Genomic DNA, 23,512 nt, shown 5'->3' on the forward strand with positions numbered 1-23,512 from the left:
ATAGCGATAGATTAAATTAGATTGCACTCTATTTGTTACTTACCAGGTGTTCTTGTGTTCCATGGAGAGCACACGTTGCCATTCCTGGGCGTAGTCATCGGGGTCATCTCGTTCTCGCAATCGAAGATTGACATGCTGTATTTGAGGCCTACATCTTTAGAATCCATAGCGACGTGATGATTCTTTTTCTCGCCGGTGGTGACGACTGTGTGATGATGGCAGGTAGCGCAGCAGGTCTTGAGAACATCTTGCTCGTCCTCGGTGACGGTCACCAGGTTTTTCGCGTAGGACCGTATTCCCGTAACTGATAGTTATTGACCGGCAGTCTCGGCATGCTGATCTTAAGGCTCTTCGCTTCGTGATTGTAACCGACGCTCATCTGCATAGGTACGACGGTGTCCTGGACAGTGGCGCGACGAATTGAGTGCCAAACGTCGACAATCGGGTTATAGATTGACATGGCGTATTCGCCATGCCTCCAGATGCGAGCGTCGACATCGAACTTCATATTCACCGACGGTTTCTTGACCTCGGTATAAACGTTGTTGAACTTTAGCGACCACAATTGAGGTATCTTAGTACTAAAAACTCCCTGCAAACCCATATCAGTGGGCACTTGCATCTCGTAAAGAGTCTCGTATAAGATATCCTGGAAATTGGCGGTCATTATCTGTTTTAGCTGATGCATTTCGTTCAACATATTTTTGAAGGTGTTTTGATCCAAGTGTTGTGTAATGATGACGAGACCGTTCAGCGTGATGCAGATGTCAACGTGAATGAGTTTCTTCATTGGCATGTCCTGAGCGGCGCGGAGTAAAATGTTCTGTACGTTCTTGTTGTTGAGGTTTTCTACTGTGGTGCCGACCAATTCCTTCTTAACCACTTTCATCATTTCATCAAGGCCATAGACATTCCAGTAGATCTAAAAAGAAATTTAAATAAATCTATTGCACGCATATGCACATTTTTAAATTCTAAAGAAATTTAAATCTAAACAACACAAAGTCTAAATGGGCTAAGACATCTTTTGATCCAATTTTTCACTTTTGTTTTATCTGGGAAAGATCGATAAAATGTTTTATTCATTTTTAAAGATTTTTGCTAGACATGCCAATATTTCGGGTGTCACGAAGTTATTTCAAAGTTGGTGTATTACTCACGCCAATTTTATCGACGGATTTACGGGAGACCGAGATGTGCTTTTCGAAGTATCCAGCCTGTGGCATACCGGTCATTTCGTCGAGAACCCAGGCGATATTCAGGGATTCACCGTATTCGTATATAGGATCTGTATAGTCAACAAACTGTTTAGACGAAAGCATAGTGGTGACTGGTCTGATTGCTGTGAAACGTAAAATCTTCCTGGCCATTTCGCGAACTGGCATAAGACAAGGATCAACGGAATTAGCTAGTCCTTTTAGGGTAGTAAGATGATAGTTGTACAGATGGTTGTTCCGCTCAGAATTCATGAGCCAGTAAATGTTCATCATACGTTGCATGTTTGGCATTTGGCTCATTAAGACATCATAAGCGACAAGCCTCATAGGTAGTGTTGACTGACATCAACGAGAATAGGCCAGAGCAAGTTATGAGTGTACTCGACTTTGTCGGCGACTGCCTTCTTGATGGCCCAGATTGCTTGAACGCGAATATGATATGGATGATTCTCGGATATCATAAGTTCGCCACGGATAATTGGTTCTAAAAGCTTTTCAATATTGCCGACTTGTACGTTCTTTATTGCCATCAGATATACCATTTTCATATCGTATGATTGTTCATCTGAAACATTTGTGAAAAGGATTGATTAGCGTTTTAAATGTATATTTGTACTTTACATTATATAAGATTCACTTTTGCTGCGTGCTTTTAATACTTAGTATAGATAATTACTCTTAAGATGATCGAGGAAACGGTGAAGATATCTTTCCAGAAGAGGATTGACGATATCGCTCTGCTGATGCATGAAACGTCTTGCGAATCAAAATGGAGAAGGAGAGGATGCTGGTCTTTCTGACAAGCGGTGATACAGTGCTACCGAATTTTAACAGGTCTTCCATTTCCAGAAGTAATCCTTCAGATGGTACTTTGACATGCATCGGCAATTTCATCAACATTGCGACAGCAGTATCTTCGTTGACTTTATGCTTACGACAACATTCGTACAAAATAGCTGGGGGCGGCTGTGCCCACAGTTGGAATCATTCGCAAGAAGATATTCCTTTAAGTCCCAATTTTTCTTTTATTTTACGTCAGGCAAAATTGTGATTATATTACGTTGCTTTAAAATTATTAACAAATAACAAAAAAAAACACCAACGTCGAGGCTGATGGTTAATAATCTTTTATATATAAATTTTAAATACCTTTTTAGTTTATTGCTCGCCCAAACACATTTAAACAATGCAATGGTCAAACTCGATTTTAAACACAACCATAAATTAAAGCTAAAAAATATTTACAAATTAAAACTAATCGTCAATTTGATTGTTAATAACGATGCTATAAACATCTTACAATACTGTAAAGAACTTGACGATCAATTCTAATTTGATATTATTTCTAACTTCAAGATTGACTGTGTTTGGTATTTAAATGTATTTAAGATTTACATGTAAAAGATTATTAAGTACCAATTGCAGCATCGATTGCAATTGGTACGTCGTTATATATTTGTATTTACTTAAATAAACAGTCTAGTGTTAATTATTATTTGTAACAAATCTTTTTTTACTGTTTAATGCTAGTTAACTCTGTTATAGCACAAAGTCTGAAATAATCAAATATTACTCACTTCATCGTGACTTCCTTGGGGTCTTTGGATCCTGAATGGCATGTAAACTTGCTCCAGCGAACCCAGATCCATGTAGCTCATAGTGCTGCAGCCTGTTGATGTTTGCCCGTGCTTCCATTCGGGTTCTTTGGCTTCCAAGTGATTTTCTTCGAGATAATCAGCAGCTTCGACCAACATCTTCTTAAGTTTAGGGATGAGCGTGTCCAATTTCACAATATGTCGACCATGAGTGAGATCTTCGGCAGCGTGGGAAGCATAATTTCCTATCGGTTGTTGAAAGTAATGTCACGAATAATAGGCACATTCTGAACATTCACAGCCACACAGGAACTTCCGTCATTTGTACTACGGAATGCAGATCCAAAGTAGTGCTGAAATAACAAATAAATTAATATGATCGCCGGTGCAATTGTACGGTACGATAATGATCATATAATTACTTAGTCGAGACATAGTGAGTATCAGATTGGCTATTCCAAGGGGAATAAACGATAGTTGAGTGAGCAACCAGACGCTTGATGAGAATGTCATTATCCTGCTGCTTGATCTCGAAGACTCTATTGGCGGAAGTAACCACGTCATCCTGAAATAAAAAAAAATATAGATTAATTATAATCTAGTTTAGCTAGAATTTAAATAAAAGATTCCATAAAAGAAACCTTTCAAGGCAAAATAATAGAAATTTACCACAGGCTCCATATGACATTTCTCACATTCGTTGTGATCGAAGACGCGCTGAACGAAGTGGCTGCAGTTCCTCATATCGTGCATTTTAGTGACCATGAAAACGTTGACGTTTTCCATATTTGATGCGACCTTCGGGTGAACATCGTAGGCGACTTGGCAGGTACCGTGGATAGTGTTCTAGTGGTAACAACCAAAGAGAACATTTTGAAACAGACACGCTTTTGCTGGATGTTCCCATCAGTCGTTACCTACCTCCTGCGTGATGAAAGCGTGCGGTTTCATCGGAGTTTCCATGTGTATATGAGCTAAATCCAATTGCAGCATCGAGGCAATAGCTTGCTTGATGTTTCTAGACCAACCGCTCTCTGTTTCCGGCATTTTGATGCCTTGGAACTGAAATAGAATGTTCAACATGCAGATAAAATCGCCAGGAATAATTTATGTTACGTTAAGAATTCGGATATTTACCTTGCCATATTCGTCGTAAACGATCATGAACGGCTCTTGGATTTCTTGTGCGGCTTCTCCGAGTTCATGAAGAACTTCGGCCGGCTGAGACATGGTAACCATGCCATTGTACATGCCATACTTTACGTTGTTCAATTTGACGTAAGGCATTATTTAAAGTCGAATCACTGACATCCTTCGTTATGTGAAGTTGTCCTGCGAGACTGAATTGGGAGATATAATGCGTTGGTTCAAAAACCCCAGTTTTCACGTCGGCATAGTAATTGTAAATAACCGTTTTCTCAGCAGGAAAGTGTACTGAAATATTATACCGATTTAAAATGTACAAATTAACTTATCTATTATAATTTCACGTTCTACTAGTAATAACCTTAATTAATTCTACTTTAATAAACATTCTGTGTAAACACAGATTAAACCATTCTATTTTCTTAAAATTTATTAATTAATTTAAACCAAATAATGCTTAATTATTTATAATGATTTATGACATTGAGAAAAAGAAAGATCAAAGTAATTTTATTTTTATTAAATCATTGAAATCGGACTACATTACGTGCAATAATTCCTTATAATATAACAAATATGCATCTTTTTCCTTAAAAAATAATTGATTTTTTCCAAAGAAATAATTTTAATTAACAGTCTGATATTATATGTTAAACATAAAAAACAAAATTTGAGATAAGACAAATATTTTTTTCTCTCTGTTATTAAATAAGAAAAGTAAAACTTACCTGGTAACGCATACCCGGCCGTTAGGCACAGCAGTAATACTGAAAACACAATTTATATATAGTGTAATATAATGTATTATGCATTAAAACTTTTTAAGATATATGAAAAGAGCAGTTACTAGAAAATGTGAAATTTGAATTAATATATTTTTTAAGTAATTGTAAAATTTTAATGTACATACATCTGAGCTACAAAAATGTAAATAACTCCAGTAATTAAAGAAGTACTTGAATTATTTATGATTTAAGAAATATATATGGTTTACATAGGTAATTTTTTCATTTTTTCATACTTAACTTTTTGTAAAAGAAACAATGTGAAAATTATCCTTTTAATTAGTTTTTGTCTTTTTAGTATAACTATTACTCTTTTACACCAAACAAAAATTAAAAAAGAAATAGAATTAGTATAAACATACATATATGGACATTTTTTAAAATATATATATTTATAAACGTTTTTATATAAACAATTTTTTACCGGAATTTAAATTAACTGCTTTTGAATTTTTTTAAATTCAAAGTGTTTCTAAAAATGTAAAACTGAAAATCTTTGTGACTTAAGAACAATTGAATAGATGACAGCCGAGCAATCGATGTGAAGATAAATTAAGCCCATATCAAACTACGCATTAGAGATTGAGAATTTTGAATTAACGATTTTTGAAGAATTGACTAATAAGATAAATTAATTTTAATCCGTTTCCTTCAGGTTGATTAAATTCTAATCTCCAATTTGCAGTTCTTAATTTTTAAAGCATAATCCGCGTATATGATAAGGAAGGCTTAATGCTTTATTACTTTTATTCCATAAATGTATTGTATGTAGTGTTGCGCCTATAAGTATCATTGCTTAATTTGATGTTGTCACATAGTTTTTTTGATCACATTTTAAGATTATTGTTAAAATTAAAAAAAAATGAAAATAACAAATATAGTCTGTGTTACATCAAATTAATACAAAGGATGTAACATCAACTGTTTTTTTTTAAAGCAGTTTAGCAACAGTCGCGTCAATTGTACGAATTGTTCTCGCAGTAAGCGCCGCGCTCAGATAAATCACATTACACTTTTAAAGTTCTTAACAAAAATTATATTAGAAAAAAGAACAGTTATGCAAATATATTCTAGACTAGAAGATTGTAAATGAAAAGTTAGAACGGTTCAGCGTCAACTTTAATAAGCCACATTCAATTAAAAGAATCAAATGTGAACTGTGCGTTTGCTTCATACGAGAGCAATGGAGTGTTAGGACACCTATATTTCTCACAATTATGCACATTGCACTTGTCGCGGGAGTTGCAAAAGAAAGAGAGAGAAAAAAAAGAGACAAACTCTGTCGAAGCGCGAGATTCGAAGCACGAAACACTTCTTCGATACCGAACGACTTACCAGTAAGGGCATTCATCATAGTGTGGCCCCTGATGTAAGACTGGTAGGGAACGCGGGATTCTCCCGCTTTTATAGGTCGCAAAATTCTCTAATTGCCGGTAAAATGCGAAAAAAGCGGACAAACCGATAACCTCGCGCCGAAAGGGTGTTACACGTTACGGAGAGAAAGAGAAGAGAATCATGCCGGTAATCATAAAGATAACCCCTTTCGGGCATCAAGCCCCACTGCAACTGTTACTTTAAAAATGCACGCATGTATATTAAAAAATAATTTGCACGTCAGATTATCATGATTGACACTCTTTACCGTCAGTTTCTTCTTCATTGAAAAAATATTTTGCTTCTCTCTGTCTCTTTCTGCCTAAATTACACAGATCTGAGTTCCACGATTTTATCTTTATGCACACGCCATGCATCGCTGCTCTCAATAATGCACCGGAAAAGAGAAACTGTTAAATACTTTATTCCAAACAGTCGGCATATTGAGATAAAAGCAGTAATAAGTCTGTAAGTCGAATAAAGAGCATTGAAAAGAGCATAAATTTTACAAGAGGCCAACTTTACAAAGATATTAATAACGATGTGATATTAATAATGAGGACAAAAGTGTCAGGAGAAATAGTGGTTACTCAATAAAAAGATCTTTAGCGAGATCGAAATAAGCAGGCTATATATATGTAAAAAAGCGTTGATTTTAGAATTTGACTCACTATTAGAGAAATAGCATTGCAATTTTATATTAAATATAAAAACGTTGTTGTTAACGTAGAAACGATAAGGAAGAATAGATAATGTATTTGTAAAATATAGAACCTAAGAAGCAATTTGGTTATTTTTTCGTTTATCAATTATTGAAGATAAAGTTTAGTACTTTAGTGTTGTAGCAAATTTAATTTCTTTGAGGCGACTTTTTTGTAACGTGTTTCTGGATTAATTACGATAATCACAAGCAATTATCGAAAAAATAATTGAACAATTTTTCCATTGATCGCATAAATAATCACCGAAAGTTTGATAAAACAAAAAAAAAAAAACAAAAACGATTGCGTGGTTTACCAGCGCTTTTACGTATAACAACACACCAATGTGCACAAAGTATATCTGCCATCTCATTGTGTTATACTGAGTGTCTTGGAATATAAAATGTCCTTTCATTGACACATTTTTTTAATGTGAATTTTAAATTGAACTAAAATGTCAAAAGTGGTTATCATTTATTACAATTTATTACAATTTTCTTGTCTTATTATAGTTTGTTTGGTTTTAACCAGTGCATTTAGATAACTTAATAATTAAAATTATTTAAAATAATAATAATAATATTATAATATAATATTTCAAATTATTTAAATAAAGTATATATAATGATAATTTAAATGTATCTAGATACAGATAAAATTGTCTTATCTAGACAATTTATAATATTACAATTAAACAAAACGTAATTTAGAATATAAAAACAATGTATTTAGATTTTTTATTTCTAAATTTTTATTTTTTAAAAACAAGAGTTTTTCAAATAATTTAATCTGACAAAATATGTAGATATATATTTGTAAGATATATATTTTTCTTTTAGTTTGCATCAACATCTAAAAATAAAAATGTACAACAAAATACTCATATAATAATAATTAACCAAATTTCTTGTAAAATTTTTGAACTTATAGTTTTGTGTAATTTTTGTATTGAAACTCCTATTTCTGATCTGTGCAACTGTTTAAAAACTGTCACTTTGAAAAATTCTCCTGTTAAAATAAATTTGTAACTTGGAGGTTGAGGCTAAGGATACATACTTATTCTTATATAATAACATTTATAACACTTATAACGTCTCTATAATAACACTTTCCTTTATCTTAAATAAAGAAGAAATATACATTTTAATGATATGAGAAACAATAAAGTCCATTTTTTTATTTAGATAATTTTATATAGGTAAAGAAAATACTAATTGTAAATATGTAAACAGTCAATTTAGTTGATGTTAACTAAATATGAATAAAAAAATTAACTCATAAATGTAGTATTTATTTAACTTTGTAAAATTTAATAAGATAGGATCATGAAATATGTTTTTTTTCTAACTTTATTAATGTAGAAATTATTGATACTTTATATTCGCTATAAAAAAATTGAATTTAAATTTAGGCAAAAAATCTGTTGTTAAAAGAGCACTCGATAATTTCAAGATATCTTGTATTATTAATTACTCTTATCTGTAATTTTACTTTGGTAAACAGTTTTGTTGTAGATAATAATTATTTATATTCAAAGATTTATTTTTGTTGAATATTATATCAAACATAACGACATTTTCTTGTTTACCAAATTAAATAAAAAATATATTTGAATAATTAATATTATAATTTTATAATTTCACGATATTAAATAAAGCTTTTAAGTAGCATTTTACAAAAATTAATGTATGTGTAATATTGTATATTTTGGTATTAATTTTGTATCAATTAATGTATAAATTTAATTATTTGTTATCCATGTCAGTAAATTCCATTATTGATAGTAACTAGTTTAATTTTTTCAATAAAGCGAGATACTATTATTATCAATTATTAGCAGTATTACAAAAATCTTTGTGACAGAAATTATTAGCGTCATTTACTAATGCCTACAATAAAAATCACATAGCTCATAAAGAATTTATTAATTAATATTCTAAATAATGTTATATTTTTAATACCATTTCTTTAATCGACTTATGAACTCACTTTATTTATTCATATCTCATTAATTATAATATGTATAAATAGCATTTATTTCAGTGCCACTCACACGACATATGTAACCGCGTCATTGGCAAATAAAACAATTGAACAGTGGTATTGATTTGTCGTGGTTATTATTGTACATGATTTACAGTTATAATTATGAGTGCTTGCGTATGAGAGGTATCGGTTTACATGATTAACAATATCTACCACCAGATGATTAAAATATATATGGTTTCATATTTTGATTTGTTGCATCACGTAAAATTTGTAAGAAGGAAATTGTCGAGTAGCATATTGTGTCATCTATTAAAATTAAAGTTATCAGATTTTCAGATGTAAAGTGTCACAATAGTTTCAAGGGTGTTGGTAAGTGGTTCCATATGCTGTCCGACGACTATCACTGTGACAAGACATCGAAATACATGCGTTGTTTTTAGAGAGGAATCACCTTTGATAAATTGAACGGATATCGAACGTTAACATTATAGGTCACAGCGTAAATTATAACGTGAAGACAAAACAACGCGTACTCGTTGCGTATTCTTCGAAATTAAAAAGAATCGTAATAAATGCGATCACATTAATATAACGATTATCTCGATTACAAAGCGGTATAAACGGATTTTATAAGATTAATGTAAATATTTATAAAGTGTGTCTGTAATTTATTGATTAATGCAAAACTGTAAAAATTTTTGAAAAATTATCTATAAATGTGGAGCAAGACATTCTCAAAAGAGAAAAAACCTGAAAAAAAAAAAAGACAAAATGGATCATAAGAACGTCAATAATTTTATTACGTCATGTCGTATCATATAAATAAGTTAGAGTATTACTATATTATTACAGATAGTAATTTTATTATACTATATTTAATTATATTTATTTTTTACATTTAATTTATCGTATAAAACTAATTTTTTTATTAATTAAATCTTCTCATTGTTTAGCAAAAAATCTTTCAGTTTTTCTAATGCCTTGCTGCGATGAGAAATTTTGTTTTTCTCTTCCTTCGATAGTTCCGCATAAGTCTTATCGTAGCCCAGCGGCTGGAAACAAGGATCCCAACCGAAATCCCTGGAACCTCGCGGACTCACAATGGTACCTTGAGTTCGACCTTGAAATAATTGAACCTCAGAGTTCTCGTCGGAGCAGTAAGCAAACGTGCAAACTGCCTCTGCTGATTTGTCTTCAAATCCAAAGAGCATCTGATGAAGACCTTCAGGGCCCAGTTTTTCAAGGAACCATTTAATGTAAGGCCCCGGAAGACCCTTCAGCGCATTGAAACAGAGACAGGTGTCTTCAATGATCACTGGGCCCTTCACTAGGTTTGCTGCAGCTCGACATTTGTCTCGACATATATCCTCTGCTTCGCCCTGATATTCAGGTAGATCGATCTTCTTACTCGTTAATAATCGAGAAAAATCTTTTCCCAAAATAGCGACAAACTCCTCCAGTTTCTTTGCGTTTCCCGTCACAAATACTATGGGCAGCGACATTCTGCAACAAACAGACGTGTTAAGTATGGCACTTATATTATTTTAATCTGAAATCTATTTAATCTGTATTACGTCATTTAAAAAATTTCTTTTCTACTGTAAAATTAGCTCTTTTTCAACTAACATATTGTAAAATTTATGTTAGCAAATTCTATAAAAAATAATTTTAAAGATCTTTCCAATAAAAAATATAAGTTATTACGAAACAGAAAAACAAATATTTAAAAAATATTCATATTGCGCATTTTATTGTGTAATAATTTAGTGTACTTTATATTATAAAAATAAATTCACTATTTCAGCTTTAATTATTTTTTACAAAATTTAATAAAACAATATTTTACGTTAGATTTCTATAGCTTTAATTAAATAAATAAGAATAACCAAAGATTAAGGAGATACTGGCGATAAGTATGCATGTGTATTATCATCGTATTATTCGGTCAGAAAACTATAATGATATCAGCATCCTCTTAAGTTAAATAATTAAGTTAAAATGATATTTTCGTATTTTATTTATTAAATAATTTTATTCTATTTTATCCTATCTAAAAAAAAATGCATGTAAAGTCGATTGCTCGCATCTCTCGAAATTTATTGTCGTCGCTTTTCCGCGATGCCGAGTAGTTCTCTCGCTGTGCTTAATTCGTATTTCGAGAGTAGCTGTCATTGCGATTGAATTTTGACAGCTGTCAAAATTTGTATAGTTATCTGTACAATTATCGTTGTAATTTATTTGTAAAAAGTAAAAATAAAAAAGTAAAGTAGCGCGCGCGAAACGCGCGTTTGTAATGGTGTCTAGTTTTATTTATTGCAGAGAGATATATGTTCGTTATTTAATTTGTTTTTGATTTCGCGCGTTTTTTACATGTTTTAGGTTGGCACCTTTGCACTAAACTTGTTTACATACCTAGTATTGACACACGCGTTATTCACTTTGATGCGATTAGATCTACTATTATTGGTTTTGAAATAATGTGAATGTAATGGATTCGAATAATAGATTTTTGTAGGGCATTTCCTCGATATGAGAAAAAAAAAATTACCTTTTTAATTCGAGTACTCACGTTAAAACCTGTCGTCACTCCTATCGTTCCTAACCAACAGATTCACTGTATGTGTACCTGCGTGCAGTGTCGCTTCTTCAAGCAAGTTAGCCAACTTCACTCAGATGAATGGCAAGACATGTTCCTTATTCATTAATCAAATGATCAATAGCTTTATTATTCATAATAGGGAACAATTAAATATAATATAATATTTTATTTTCAACGTATAAAAAATTATTTTGTACTATTTTATATATCGTAAAATAAAACCATTGGCGTTTTCCTCTTCGTCCGCGCATGGCGCTTCGATAAACCTGACAATCAACACGCCATTCTTGTAACCTCCGAGTGAATGGTGGCTACTAGAGTAATGTCAGTAGCATAGCGGTGTATGTGTGTCGAGTCAGGTTCGTCCAAAAAATGCCGAGTCAAGAGGTCGTAACAACGAAGGTTGTGGTCCACCCGCTGGTGCTGTTGAGCGTGGTGGACCATTTTAATCGGATGGGGAAAATCGGAAATCAAAAGAGAGTGGTCGGTGTTCTCCTGGGCTGCTGGAGGGCCAAGGGAATCCTCGACGTGTCTAACAGCTTTGCAGGTTAGGAAAACATGCTTACGATATTTCTTAAAATACGTTTTATACGTCAATTTGCAGTTAAGCCTCATTCTGCTTCTATTAATAAATATATAAATGCACAAGGAATAAAAGTTCTTATTTTTGAAGCTGAGTGCAATGTAAAGAAAAACGCTTGTTTCAGTACCCTTCGATGAGGATGACAAAGACAAAAGTGTGTGGTTTCTTGACCATGATTATCTTGAAAATATGTATGGAATGTTCAAAAAAGTTAACGGTAAAGATGAATTAAAAGACGATTATGAATAATTCATACAAATTTGGTGGGTTTTACTTGGAATAAGAATTCTGATTGCAATATTCTATGTTGATTCCTAGCTCGTGAGAAAGTAGTTGGTTGGTACCATACTGGGCCTAAGTTACACCAAAATGATGTTGCTATCAACGAGCTAATAAGAAGATACTGTCCTAATTCAGTTTTGGTGATTATCGATGCCAAACCGAAAGATCTTGGACTTCCTACCGAGGCATATCAAGCAGTTGAAGAAGTACACGATGTGAGTTTACATCTATTACATTTATTATCTAATATTTGTTTGAAAAAAAATATGAAAAAATTTTGGAGCTTTATGTTTATTGATAATTTACTCAAGTGAGCAATGTGGATAATTACTGGACATTGTTTTGAGATCTAGAAGAGAGAGGATTGAGATTATCGTAATGAATGCGAGGCTTACCAAGAATTTTATTTACAGGATGGTTCTCCTACTTCCAAAACTTTCGAGCATATTCCAAGTGAAATCGGAGCTGAAGAAGCGGAAGAGGTTGGAGTAGAGCATTTATTACGGGATATCAAAGATACTACAGTTGGTACCCTCAGTCAAAGAATCACGAATCAATTACTTGGCTTGAAAGGTCTTCATGAACAAATCCGGGAAATTAGAGATTATTTGCTTCAGGTATATATTAAAATACAGTTTTTATGTTAATATTGTTAAAAAGTTGTATTGTTACTTTAATGTACTTAAATATTTTTTTATAGGTTGGTAATGGAAAATTACCTATAAATCATCAAATTGTTTATCAGCTTCAGGATATCTTTAATTTATTACCGGACATGACTCAAAGTAGCTTTGTCGATTCGTTATATGTAAAGACGAACGATCAGATGCTCGTTGTATATCTAGCGGCATTGGTTAGGTCCATAGTGGCGTTGCACAATTTAATTAACAATAAACTGACCAATCGTGACGCTGAGAAGAAAGAGACGGATGGGAAGAAGGATACGAAAAAGGAAGAAAAGAAGGAAGAGGAAAAAAAGAGTGAGGAAAAGGCGAAAACTAAAAGTCAGTGATCAGAGCATTTCTAAACTTGCTCAGTTACGAGATTGAGACTGTTAAAGTTGAGGACAATTAATGACTCTGTGTAATAGTCCACACAAACCTGTTCACTATTTGTACAGAATTATATTCCACTTATAAATATTGACATAAAAACAGTTTAAATATGTATCAGAAACAAGCAAATTGATTTCCGAACTGGTTAGGCGTAATACTGTGAGTTTTTAATATATTAAGCGCAAGAGAGAACATAAATGATAACTCAACATTTCTGCGTGTATTTTGAGTCTAATAAATTATGTAATAAATATATCAAGAAATTTATAGAATAAGACATTTTTGCAAAATATTGTAATCCTTACAATATCTTCAATGTTTAATTAACATTAATACAAATAATAGTACTCTATATGAAACACAATTATTTATTTTCTCTTGCAATTTCATCTATTCAAATAATAACAAGCAATTGATGTACTTTTTTAAATCGCTTTAGGCATGTTGCTTAAAAATTATGTTTCAATTAACATGTGTGATAGATATAGATAATGTATTTTTTAGGAAATACAAGTCATTCTATTAAGAAAAAATATTACATTAATAATAAAATAATCTTTTACTTATATATTGTGTTATTAAATTATCATTGATATAGAAATGCTTTCCTACTTACACTCATTTTCAACAAGGATATACAAATCGCAAAAAAAAATATATATATATAAATGTGTTATTTTTGTACATGTACAATTTTTGTGCATGTTTGGGCGGAATAATGTGCATATATAACTTTCTAAGATAATATAACTTTCTTCAATCATATACGTAACATGATTGTACATACATACGTGTATGATTGGTGATTTAAAACAGCCATGTACTACAGCATTTATTAACAAATATTACAAGTATATTTGATTTTTCGTATGAGTCAGCGATTAATCTGTCTATTTAAAAATTATCTAGAATCCTGCTATACAAACTTTAAATTTTTCTATATCAAAACGCTAGAAATAAGCAAGAGAAACCATGGATAGGCGTCGATCTTTTCGGCAGCGTTGTAAGCTATACCTACGTAAGGTTCCAAATTCGTATCGTTGTAATGTTGGAAGTACCAGTTGAAAGGACTGTCGTTTATCACTTTGGCCTCATCGTCGATGACGAACGCCTCGTTCTGACTTTCGGTCGTCGTCTCGTCGACAATCTCGCTTTTCTGAGCAGCGATTGACTTCTGTTTCTCCCTGAATTGCTCGGCACTGTAGCTGATGTACGGCGAGGCAACTTTGGTTATCGTAGATCTGCCAAGTGGACGTATATTTACTGTGGGTCCCGAAAACGGTACTTGTCCCCCAGGAATCAAAAGCGCAGATAGAGCGGATGCCTCCGTCCCTCTCGAAGTAACAGTTGTGGTTTCTTTGGGCCGTAGATTTGACGTAGAGATCATTGTGGGTGCTGAGAAGTATGGAATCGGTTCCGCATCCACTTTTGTCACAATGTCCGAATTGTCTGCAATAAATAAGTAATTATTTTTGTAAAATGTTTCTTATGGATTATGATTTGATATAAAGGATTTAATTTTTTATAAACTAAATTTTAGTACAAATTAATAAGAAATTGGCTCTTGATTAATTTAAAACAAATTTTATTTTAACAGAAACTTAATTACAAACGTAAGAATGAAGAAATTTGATGAAATATACCTATATAACATTTTAAAATCAAATTTTATTAATCCATTAAGATGTTATAAACTTACCAAAATCCTCATAAGAGTTAGTTGTACTGTCCAGAATCGAATCTTTTTCATATTCAGATGTTTCATATTCAAAGTGCCAGTCTTTGGATCCGGTTTCTTTCGATGGTACTACCTCCATTGATGGTGCCATCGTTGTAGTCACAGTCTCCTTGGCAATCATAGATTTTTTCGTTTCCTCTATTATTACTTTTGGTGTAGTCCAAACTATTCTATTAGCAATTTCCATCTGCGGCTTCTCTATAAATTTAGTATCTTTTGTATTTACTTCTAAACTTCCGCCATCATAAATCTCGGTGGACACCGATGTTTCGTAAGCTTCTTGCGATGAATCTTCCACAACGATTATCGACGTGCTACTTTTTATTGCGTTTGATACATTAAGGCTAACAGAGAAACATTTAAAATAATTAGATGAAAGCAAAAATATCGGTATGACAGCTAAATTTAAAGCAATTGAAATTTGTTGATTATAAAATATATGTACAATACACGGAGAACTAGTAGTGCTCTTTTGCCTCTTCCTTCTGTCATTTGATTGTTTATCATTGAAGTCATTTAAATTTTAGATTTTTAATTAAAATTTAATTTTTTATTTTTATTCTTTATTTAAATTCTTTAATTAAAATGTAAAGATAAATATACATTATGTATATTTTAAACTGTTAGTTGTTTTAAAAATTATATGAAAAATTCTTTCTTTTTAATGATTAAACAATCTAGAAAATGTCATCTCGACGGGCTGTGTGTTAAAAAGATTGCATTAAAAAAGAAAAAATAATTTGAATAATTTACCTGGTCTTATTGACATCGAGTGAAATCTTTTGAGATTCAAAACCGGTTGATCGAACGTTCGTCGATGCAGTTGGTAATTCTTCTCTTTCTCGGAAACTTGTCCGCGGTTTTCCGGTTTTGGAGACAGTTTTTTCCATCTTAGTCACGGTGCTGTTTCCACTTTTTCGGGGATGTTCCTCTTGTATTGGTGCACTGCTAATATTCAACGATCTCGAAGTGTTGTCATGCTTCGCATGTTTCTCATGCTTCAATCTAGGATCGGCAATCGGCACGAATCCGCTTTGACCGCGCGGCAAAGGCATGAAACCACCTTTGTGAATTTCCGGTTCCGTCGGTGGGAAGGACCTGTAACGTCCTCGGCCTGGTCTATCCGACGATGACGACGACGACGGAGACTCTTTTCTCTCCGCTTTCCTGCCCGAATATCCCCACAAATTAAAATTCAAATTTGGCAGAGGTAGACCAAAAAAGGTGAAGCCGGAGCTGGCGGCCGACGGTGGCACAGGATTCTTTTTTATTGGTGACGTGGCGTTCTTCTGCACTTGATGCTTTTGTGTATGTGGTGGCGGGTGAATGATCTTCACGGTCTGGGTAGGTGTGCTGATGGCAGACACGCTGGGCAGCAATGTGCTTGTATCGTTTCCGTTGTCTTGATAATCTACGTACTGGTACAAATAGTCAGAGTCCTGAGAAACGGAAGGTCTCTGCGTCGAGGAATCCTTTAGATTCATCCACAACGGTACCGTTTCTGTAATTCCAAATGCTGGCAAATTTCAATGTGATTTAATAAGTTACAAGTTATAATCTGTTTTTTTAATTTATAAATTTTAAACAAATATATAATTCAAGAGTATTATATACTTTGAAGGAAAGTTTCTTTTATATATACAAATGGTAACCAGAATTAGTAATGTAAAATAATTAAAGTGCACTTAAAATTATCAGATAAACAAAATTAATGCAAGAATTCTTCAGCTACTAATGTTTTAATTTTTCTGGGTTGCTAATTAATCTGCTAATTAAATTATTTTACTTGGACTATTTATAATTTACCAGAGGAAGAAACCGAAGGCGTCGCAACATTAATCATTTCAGCCTCGCAGCCTGGAGGAATTGGTTCCACGTATCTTTCACGCTGGCAATCTTGTCGCGATAATCTGAGCTCCTTAAAAAGAGAGCCATCAGCGCATCTAGGACCTTCTGAGGAAGACTGCTGCAGCCAACCTCGCAGCCAAAGCATGCCGCAAGAACAGGATAATGGATTTCCTTTCTCAGAAATAAAAGAAAAATATATAAATACAAAATAGTATATTAACAAATTATAAATATTGAGAAATGTTTTCATAAATTTGTAGTAAAAATTAAGAAAAAATTTTTACTTTCAAAATAAATTACTATTATTTTTTGATATATCTTTTAATCATTTTAAAGCAAATAAAAGAAGAAAAAGGGAAAGGGATTTATAAAAGTTTTTGTTAATGTATAAATTGTCCACAAAACTTTAAACATGTTTTTAACGTTTTATACAAATTAATGTTACAATAATTTATCTAATTTTTAATCTGATTGACTGAAAATTTTAGAAAATGTTTACAATATTTTTTTTATCTAAAACTTGAATCAAGTAACAATTTTAAGATTTATTAAGAAAGTTTTAAAAAGCAAAAAATTTGAATTGTTTTTTCAAAATGTTACTGTTTTTTTTGCAAAAATTAACTTTTTAATTCGATTGTTTAAACGAGAATTATTTACATAGATTAAAAACATTTTCGAATTGTTTGTTTTAGATAACCTTGCATCTTAAATTTTATAGCAACAATAAGATGATACATTAATTTTGTAAATTGTTTGCAAATTTGTATAAACATTTAACATGTTTACACAAACTTGCAAACAATTTACTAAGAATGTCTTTTCTAATGTTTTTCAAAAAATTTGGAAAACCATTCAAATATCAAAGAATAAATATCAAGTTTTAACTTTTATATATTTACAAAAAATTAATATAATTTAATAGAAAGAGTTAATTTAACCAATATTCTAAATTACCGTCGATATCCAAGACAGCGATGTTCGATCGCAATCTTTTGAAGGCGTTTTCAGAAATCGCGGTCATTCGATTGCTTCGTAGGCTCAATACCCGTAATCTAGGCATATCGTCAAAAGGTGAACCGTGCACGGCACAAATTCGATTGTTGTCCATCTGCATGCAGAAAAGAAAACGGCTTTACAGCCTTACGACGGCTATGTAAAATGGTTCAGCTATCTCCCTAATTAACGATGCAGGTATACGAATAATTACTCCGCCAGCAGAACGGCTCGTCTCGCACCATGGTTCACACAGGAGTTTCACTCTCGACGAGAAAGTATTTTTCTTTATTAGCAAACGCTCTCACACTCTCATTGTTTTATACGTGATATTTTGCAGATTAATTCGGACAAATCTTTCGGAAGTTGTTATAGCTATTAAATTACTAACGTAAAAAGCTTTTAAATTACTAATGCAAAAAGACATTTAAAAAATATAAAATATACTCTAAAATACAAGATAACTATCTATTTCATCTTTTAAAATTGATAGAATCTTGGAATTTTTATTATGTATACCTTTAGTTCCACTAGCCACTCCATAGCTGCTAAACTGTCGCTAGAAACTCTGGATAATCGATTGTAACTGAGATCAAGAACCTCTAACGAGCGAAGACCGTCCAGACCGACGTATTCCAAGTCCGGCAGGCGATTGTGACTTAGATTAAGGAAAAGTAAGTGTGGCACGTTAATGAAAGCATTACTGGCTATTTCCTGGATATGATTCTCCTGAAGTTCCGCACTCTGCAGCAATGGTAATTCGGTGAAAGCGCCAATTGGGATGGACTACAACATCATGTACACTATATTAGATTCTTAGTTATTTAGCTCAATGCATTCTAAAATATAAAAGTTAAAGTTAATTTCTGAAATATACAAGTTAAACGATAATATGTAGATGATAAGTTATTTACATAATTTTACAATCTTTTTACGATAACAAATTTTTCTTTATCTGTATGTACATCTAATAAAATAAATATCAAAGATATCTCATCTAGAAATATTCTGAAAAATATTTATTATTATTCTACAACCGCGAATGGCCGTGAAACTATTATTACCTGTAATCGATTCCTGCCGAGTCGAACAGCTTGCAGTTCCGGTAACGCTCTGATCGCGTTTCTCTCGATCACCCTGAGATCGTTGTTTTCGAGATCAATCAGGGACAGTCGGGGCAATCCGTCGAATGCACCTTCCCGCAGTTCCCGTATATGATTTCTGACCAGTTTCAATTCTAACAAGGACGACAAACTGCTTAGAGTTTCCGGCGATAGGATGTTCAGCTTGTTGAAGCTCAAGTCGAGGACCCGTAGAGCCGTTAAGCCGTGCAGCGATCCGGGTAACTCGGTCAAAGTATTGTGTGATGCGTACAGTTCACGAAGGTCTCTGTAATTGACATTGACGTTACCGTTTCGGATGTGGAATATTTAAACAAATCTTAGTTATCACAGTAAAAGTGCAAAAGACATTTAAAGATGTATAAGAGATCAAAGCATCTTCCGTCTTTTTTATAATAACTAAATGTTGTACTCGAATTGTTTATTACAATAAATTTAAGTCTAATCGCAAATAGCATGTCTCGAATATTGATAAGTTTATCGGATTTGAGAGAGAATTATAATGACATTAATCAACATTAGATTTCTAATTCTTATCTGTGCTTTAGATTAAAATTAATTTTTAATTTAAATTAAAGCGCAAGCCTTAAAAAATGCTTTACATTTGATCGACGCAATCAAGTTAAAGTTGATGGACGAGATTAAATAAAATCGCATATAAACTCGAGTCAAATTACTGTCAAATTAGTCGACACGCCAGGCCGTTGCTATACAACAACGAGAAAGAGATATTAGCGTGTGCACGAAGAACTTTCTAGGTACCAAGTTAAGAGTGATGCAACCAAATAACTACGAGTGAAACTATTTTTCCACTATAATACGAGATCGCAAGTTAATATACAGAGGAGTAGAAAATTATTTTTATTATTATTATAAATTTAATATATTCTAAATTTTACTAATTAAAATAAATGATAAATTTTGATAGTAACTTTCTACATAAGTATTTTTTAATACATGCACGTGATAAAAACAACAAATAATATATCATCACATCGTATAACATAAGATATCGTAGGAATATACTACACACATATTTTATTATTTACTAATATTGTATTATTAAAATTATAATTTCTTACCTGGTACTGGCGAAGGCGGCATGAGGAATTTGTGCGAGATTATTTCTGCTCAAGTCAATTCTTTGTAATCTTGTGTTCTCTTGAAAAATGTCTGGTCGCAGAACCTCCACTCGATTGCCCCGAAGATTCACATCCATCAACGACTTTAGAGGTCGGAAACTTCGTCCGTGCAATGTGACTAGCCGGTTGCACTTTAAGTCCAGCTGTTCTAAACCTGTCAGCCCATCGAAAACTCCATCGTCTAGGATTCTCAGAGTGTTGTATCCCAGATTTAATTTTTTCAAGTTCGGCAAGTTAGCCAGGGTACCAGGCGGAATTCTCTCAATCCCATTCGAGCTTAAATCCAATGATCGTAGAGCGGGCAGAGCTAGATCCTGAGAGGACACGGTTGGCAGGGCGACAATACGATTCTTGGACATGTGAAGATGTTCAATATCCTTCGGCAAACCAGGCACCACTTCCAGCATACGATTTAAACCGATGTCCAATTCGTATAAGTTTGTCAAGTGTTGAAAGGTCATAGGATGAATTACGGATAAGGCGTTCCCGGAGACATTGACATGTTCCAGCGCTGGTGTGCCCAGAAAAGACTCGGGTTCAATAAGTCCTATAGCGTTGCCGCTAAGATCTAACCGTCGGAGATTTGGCAGATTAGCGAACAACCGTGGTTCTATGTGACGGAAATAGTTTTCCGAGAGATCCAGACCCTGGAATCACGTATTATAATTGTAAAAGTAAAGTATTTAATTAAATTTTAAAAGAGAATTATTTAGACAACACATGATATTCCTAGAACGTCCTATGGAAAATTTTTGTACGTTCTTAGATTGTTCTATGGACATCTTTATTAGAAGATTTAATAAAAGTTATGGCGAATTCGGTTGGATTGCACTAGTGCGCTCTAAGTGCTCCCTCGTTTAGTACAGTTTAGTTTTTCTCATTCTAAATATAAGGCAACAGAATACGAAACACTGAACGAGGAGGGCGCACCAGTGCGCACTGGTGCACCCAACCGAATTTGCCATAAATTTAAAATTAATAATTACTAAAGAAAAAATTAAATTATTGTATAAAATCCGTAATTAAGGATTTAAGGAATTAAACTGATTTAAGCACTTTACCTTTAACGCTGGCAAATTCCAGAAAGGAGCCTCCAGCAGGTTTGACAGAGAATTGTTCTTCAGTCTGAGTTCTCTGAGCGCTGGCATCGCTGTGAATGTTTCTCTTTGCAAAAATGCCAGCCTGTTGTGATTTAGATGAAGTCTCTCCAAAGTGGGATGGCCTCTTAGAGCACCGAAGGGTATTTCCTCCAATTGATTGTGACTGGCATCTAGGAACTTTAGTCTTGGTAGAGCCTCAAGCACGGATCGTATCTCGGCTACGTGACTAAGATCATTGTTGATCAGCCACATTTCTTCCAACGCATTTCCCGTCCGCTGCGGAAAGAATTCCGGATGTATACGATGAATCAAATTGTGATTCAGGTCTATGGATTTGAGAACTGGTATCCGCTCGAAAGCTCCGGCAAATATCTCGGTGATATGATTGCGTGACAGATAGAGGCGCGATAAAACAGGAAGATCGACGAAGGAGCCTTCGCCAAGGCGATTGATGCGATTTCGATCTAGACGTATCACCGACAGCAATGGAAGATCCATGCACGCGCGACCGACCATACCAGCGTCAATTATAGCGTTTCCAACCAACGAGAGTTCCTTGAGCTCCGGTAAATTGATCATGGCCCGTGGATGAATCCAATGGATTCCGGAATCAGTAATGTTGATCAATTCTAAACGAGGTAGATCTCGAAGAAGCCCGGCCTCTAATCTACCCAATCTCGGACTACCCAATATGTGCAGCTGCTCTAGATTGGGAACATCTCGGAAATTTCTCGGGACGAGTTCTAGCAAAGCCGGAGAATTGATCTGAAGGTATCTCAGCTTCGGTAGACCAGAGAATTTCGGAAGTCGTTTCATCACGCGACTCTGCAGTGTCATCGCCTCAACACCCTGTAAGTTTTCCAGACTGTCCACAGGTAGAGATCGCAGTTCGGGCTCGACGATAAACAGTTCCAGCAAGGAATCATGCAGGCCTTCTAGCCAGCCAGAAGACACTCTTTCGAGACGATTGTTCCGCAGCATTAAGCGCAAAACTCGTAAAGTTGCAAATACCTTGCCAGGCAGACTAGGCAAATTGTTATTCTCCAGAATCAGCTCGTCTACCGGTCGATCCATATAGTGACTCACTGCCTGTAGACCTTCCAATACCTTTGGTAATTCGCTGTGGCTACACCTACGCAAATTTGTATAGCATTCAATGTTGTCTGCCTAATTCTATAGAATCATGTATCTGATCTAAACTTGCCATATCTGAACCTCCATATCGCGCGTGGAACATCTGCATGGGAGTATTCTCTCTTGAAGCGGACATCCGTAATCCGGATCTAACTGGGCACTGGCACCGATGGAACGGAGTGCCAGAAGCCAACCGACTATAAGAAGTCCACCGCCCTCCGACGGCCTGACCATCGCGCATTGGGACTGTAGTTTACGACCACGAGCACCAGTTCCGCATTTTCTGAAATATGCGTGCATTTGCACACAAATGGACAAATACGGATTTGGAGAAATAAAAAATTGAACGTTAGAAAAAACTGAATTTAGCTCTTTATTTAATTAGATTGTGCGTTTTACGAGTTTATAATTTTTAAATTGAGCAATATGATACATAAGAACATTCAAGCTTTCCTAATTTCCTTTACGTCCGTGACAAACTGTCAAGTCGTTCCTACATAACATTGTACACTGAAAGTAAGAGACTCATTACGAAAATGATAACAGCAATGGGTGTCTCGTTTCGACATATCAAGGGGTTTCGTAGCCAGTTTCCGCGAATATGACGAATGCACGGCTAAGATTAGAAATCTCGTTAACGAAACAACCACCGATTGGTGGGATTTTAGACGTTAAAAGCCCTTGGACGTCACGGTACGCCTCTGTATCCTGAGCACCATGCCACGCACTGTGTACGCGTGTACACACGTCACGGTCGCAGACGACAAAATTGATGTCCCGTACCGTAAGCGAAGTTAAAGACCGCTAGGACAATCATGTCCGTAATAATTGTCGTCGCGCGAGCGCGCTTTTGAAGTATAAAGTGATGACCGACGAGTAGAGTTAGAGGGCGAACCGGATTGGGATTAAAAATTCGCACTTCAAAGGGGAAGAAAGTTTGGCAAATTGATTGTATTTTGTATATAATATTTCAGTATCTTTGTTTTTCGGATAGTATTATCATGCATTCTAAAAAAAGAAAAATATAATTTTTGTTATAGAAACTTTGTCATCAATTTGTTTAATTGTAATATATTGATTACAGGTTGTTTATTCAAGGATCTCTTTTTA

The 23,512-nt window shown here is 34.0% G+C and overlaps 3 protein-coding genes and 1 non-coding gene across 4 annotated transcripts; 1 reads left to right on the plus strand and 3 right to left on the minus strand.

Annotated features, from left to right (window-relative positions):
- Nucleotides 1-39: 39 nt before the first annotated feature.
- On the minus strand, nucleotides 40-6,237 carry LOC105840021. Its single transcript, XR_004965348.1, has 10 exons — nucleotides 6,079-6,237; nucleotides 4,687-4,725; nucleotides 3,950-4,246; nucleotides 3,734-3,874; nucleotides 3,482-3,658; nucleotides 3,235-3,377; nucleotides 2,795-3,165; nucleotides 1,894-2,221; nucleotides 1,161-1,782; nucleotides 40-922 (listed from the first exon to the last, which is right to left on the minus strand). It is a non-coding gene; the product is annotated as an uncharacterized LOC105840021 (transcript).
- Nucleotides 6,238-9,579: 3,342 nt separating this feature from the next.
- LOC105840016 (inosine triphosphate pyrophosphatase) lies at nucleotides 9,580-11,611 on the minus strand. The gene is made up of 3 exons (XM_012686721.3): nucleotides 11,377-11,611; nucleotides 9,745-10,310; nucleotides 9,580-9,706 (listed from the first exon to the last, which is right to left on the minus strand). Exons 2-3 carry the CDS (start codon nucleotides 10,307-10,309, stop codon nucleotides 9,693-9,695), a joined length of 579 nt encoding a protein of 192 aa, XP_012542175.1. The 5' UTR covers nucleotide 10,310; nucleotides 11,377-11,611; the 3' UTR covers nucleotides 9,580-9,692.
- A 148-nt stretch (nucleotides 11,612-11,759) lies between these two features.
- LOC118648610 (26S proteasome non-ATPase regulatory subunit 7-like) lies at nucleotides 11,760-13,601 on the plus strand. The gene is made up of 5 exons (XM_036294940.1): nucleotides 11,760-11,953; nucleotides 12,114-12,206; nucleotides 12,308-12,486; nucleotides 12,685-12,888; nucleotides 12,972-13,601. The coding sequence occupies exons 1-5, from the start codon at nucleotides 11,779-11,781 to the stop codon at nucleotides 13,281-13,283; spliced, it is 963 nt and encodes a 320-aa protein (XP_036150833.1). The 5' UTR covers nucleotides 11,760-11,778; the 3' UTR covers nucleotides 13,284-13,601.
- A 70-nt stretch (nucleotides 13,602-13,671) lies between these two features.
- LOC105840023 (protein artichoke) lies at nucleotides 13,672-22,378 on the minus strand. The gene is made up of 9 exons (XM_028194418.2): nucleotides 21,230-22,378; nucleotides 20,109-20,815; nucleotides 18,970-19,294; nucleotides 18,425-18,691; nucleotides 17,867-18,020; nucleotides 16,871-17,083; nucleotides 15,818-16,580; nucleotides 15,026-15,408; nucleotides 13,672-14,775 (listed from the first exon to the last, which is right to left on the minus strand). The coding sequence occupies exons 1-9, from the start codon at nucleotides 22,340-22,342 to the stop codon at nucleotides 14,264-14,266; spliced, it is 4,437 nt and encodes a 1,478-aa protein (XP_028050219.2). The 5' UTR covers nucleotides 22,343-22,378; the 3' UTR covers nucleotides 13,672-14,263.
- Between the last annotated feature and the right edge of the window lie 1,134 nt (nucleotides 22,379-23,512).

This window comes from Monomorium pharaonis, unplaced genomic scaffold (genome assembly GCF_013373865.1).
Source record: "Monomorium pharaonis isolate MP-MQ-018 unplaced genomic scaffold, ASM1337386v2 scaffold_541, whole genome shotgun sequence".
NCBI lineage: Eukaryota > Metazoa > Arthropoda > Insecta > Hymenoptera > Formicidae > Monomorium > Monomorium pharaonis.

What these genes read in the sequence shown, in the direction of transcription:
- LOC105840023 (XM_028194418.2), bottom strand. Translation starts at nt 22,342, where the DNA reads ATGGATCGACCGGTAGACGAGCTGATTCTGGAGAATAACAATTTGCCT. An exon ending in CGCTGTCTTGGATATCGACG is followed by an intron (nt 17,084 to 17,866) that starts GTAATTTAGAAT and finishes TTTCTGAGAAAG; the next exon opens with GAAATCCATTATCCTGTTCT. An exon ending in TAACTCTTATGAGGATTTTG is followed by an intron (nt 14,776 to 15,025) that starts GTAAGTTTATAA and finishes TATTTATTGCAG; the next exon opens with ACAATTCGGACATTGTGACA.
- LOC105840016 (XM_012686721.3), bottom strand. Translation starts at nt 10,309, where the DNA reads ATGTCGCTGCCCATAGTATTTGTGACGGGAAACGCAAAGAAACTGGAG.
- LOC118648610 (XM_036294940.1), top strand. Translation starts at nt 11,779, where the DNA reads ATGCCGAGTCAAGAGGTCGTAACAACGAAGGTTGTGGTCCACCCGCTG. An exon ending in CGTGTCTAACAGCTTTGCAG is followed by an intron (nt 11,954 to 12,113) that starts GTTAGGAAAACA and finishes CGCTTGTTTCAG; the next exon opens with TACCCTTCGATGAGGATGAC. An exon ending in TTAGAGATTATTTGCTTCAG is followed by an intron (nt 12,889 to 12,971) that starts GTATATATTAAA and finishes ATTTTTTTATAG; the next exon opens with GTTGGTAATGGAAAATTACC.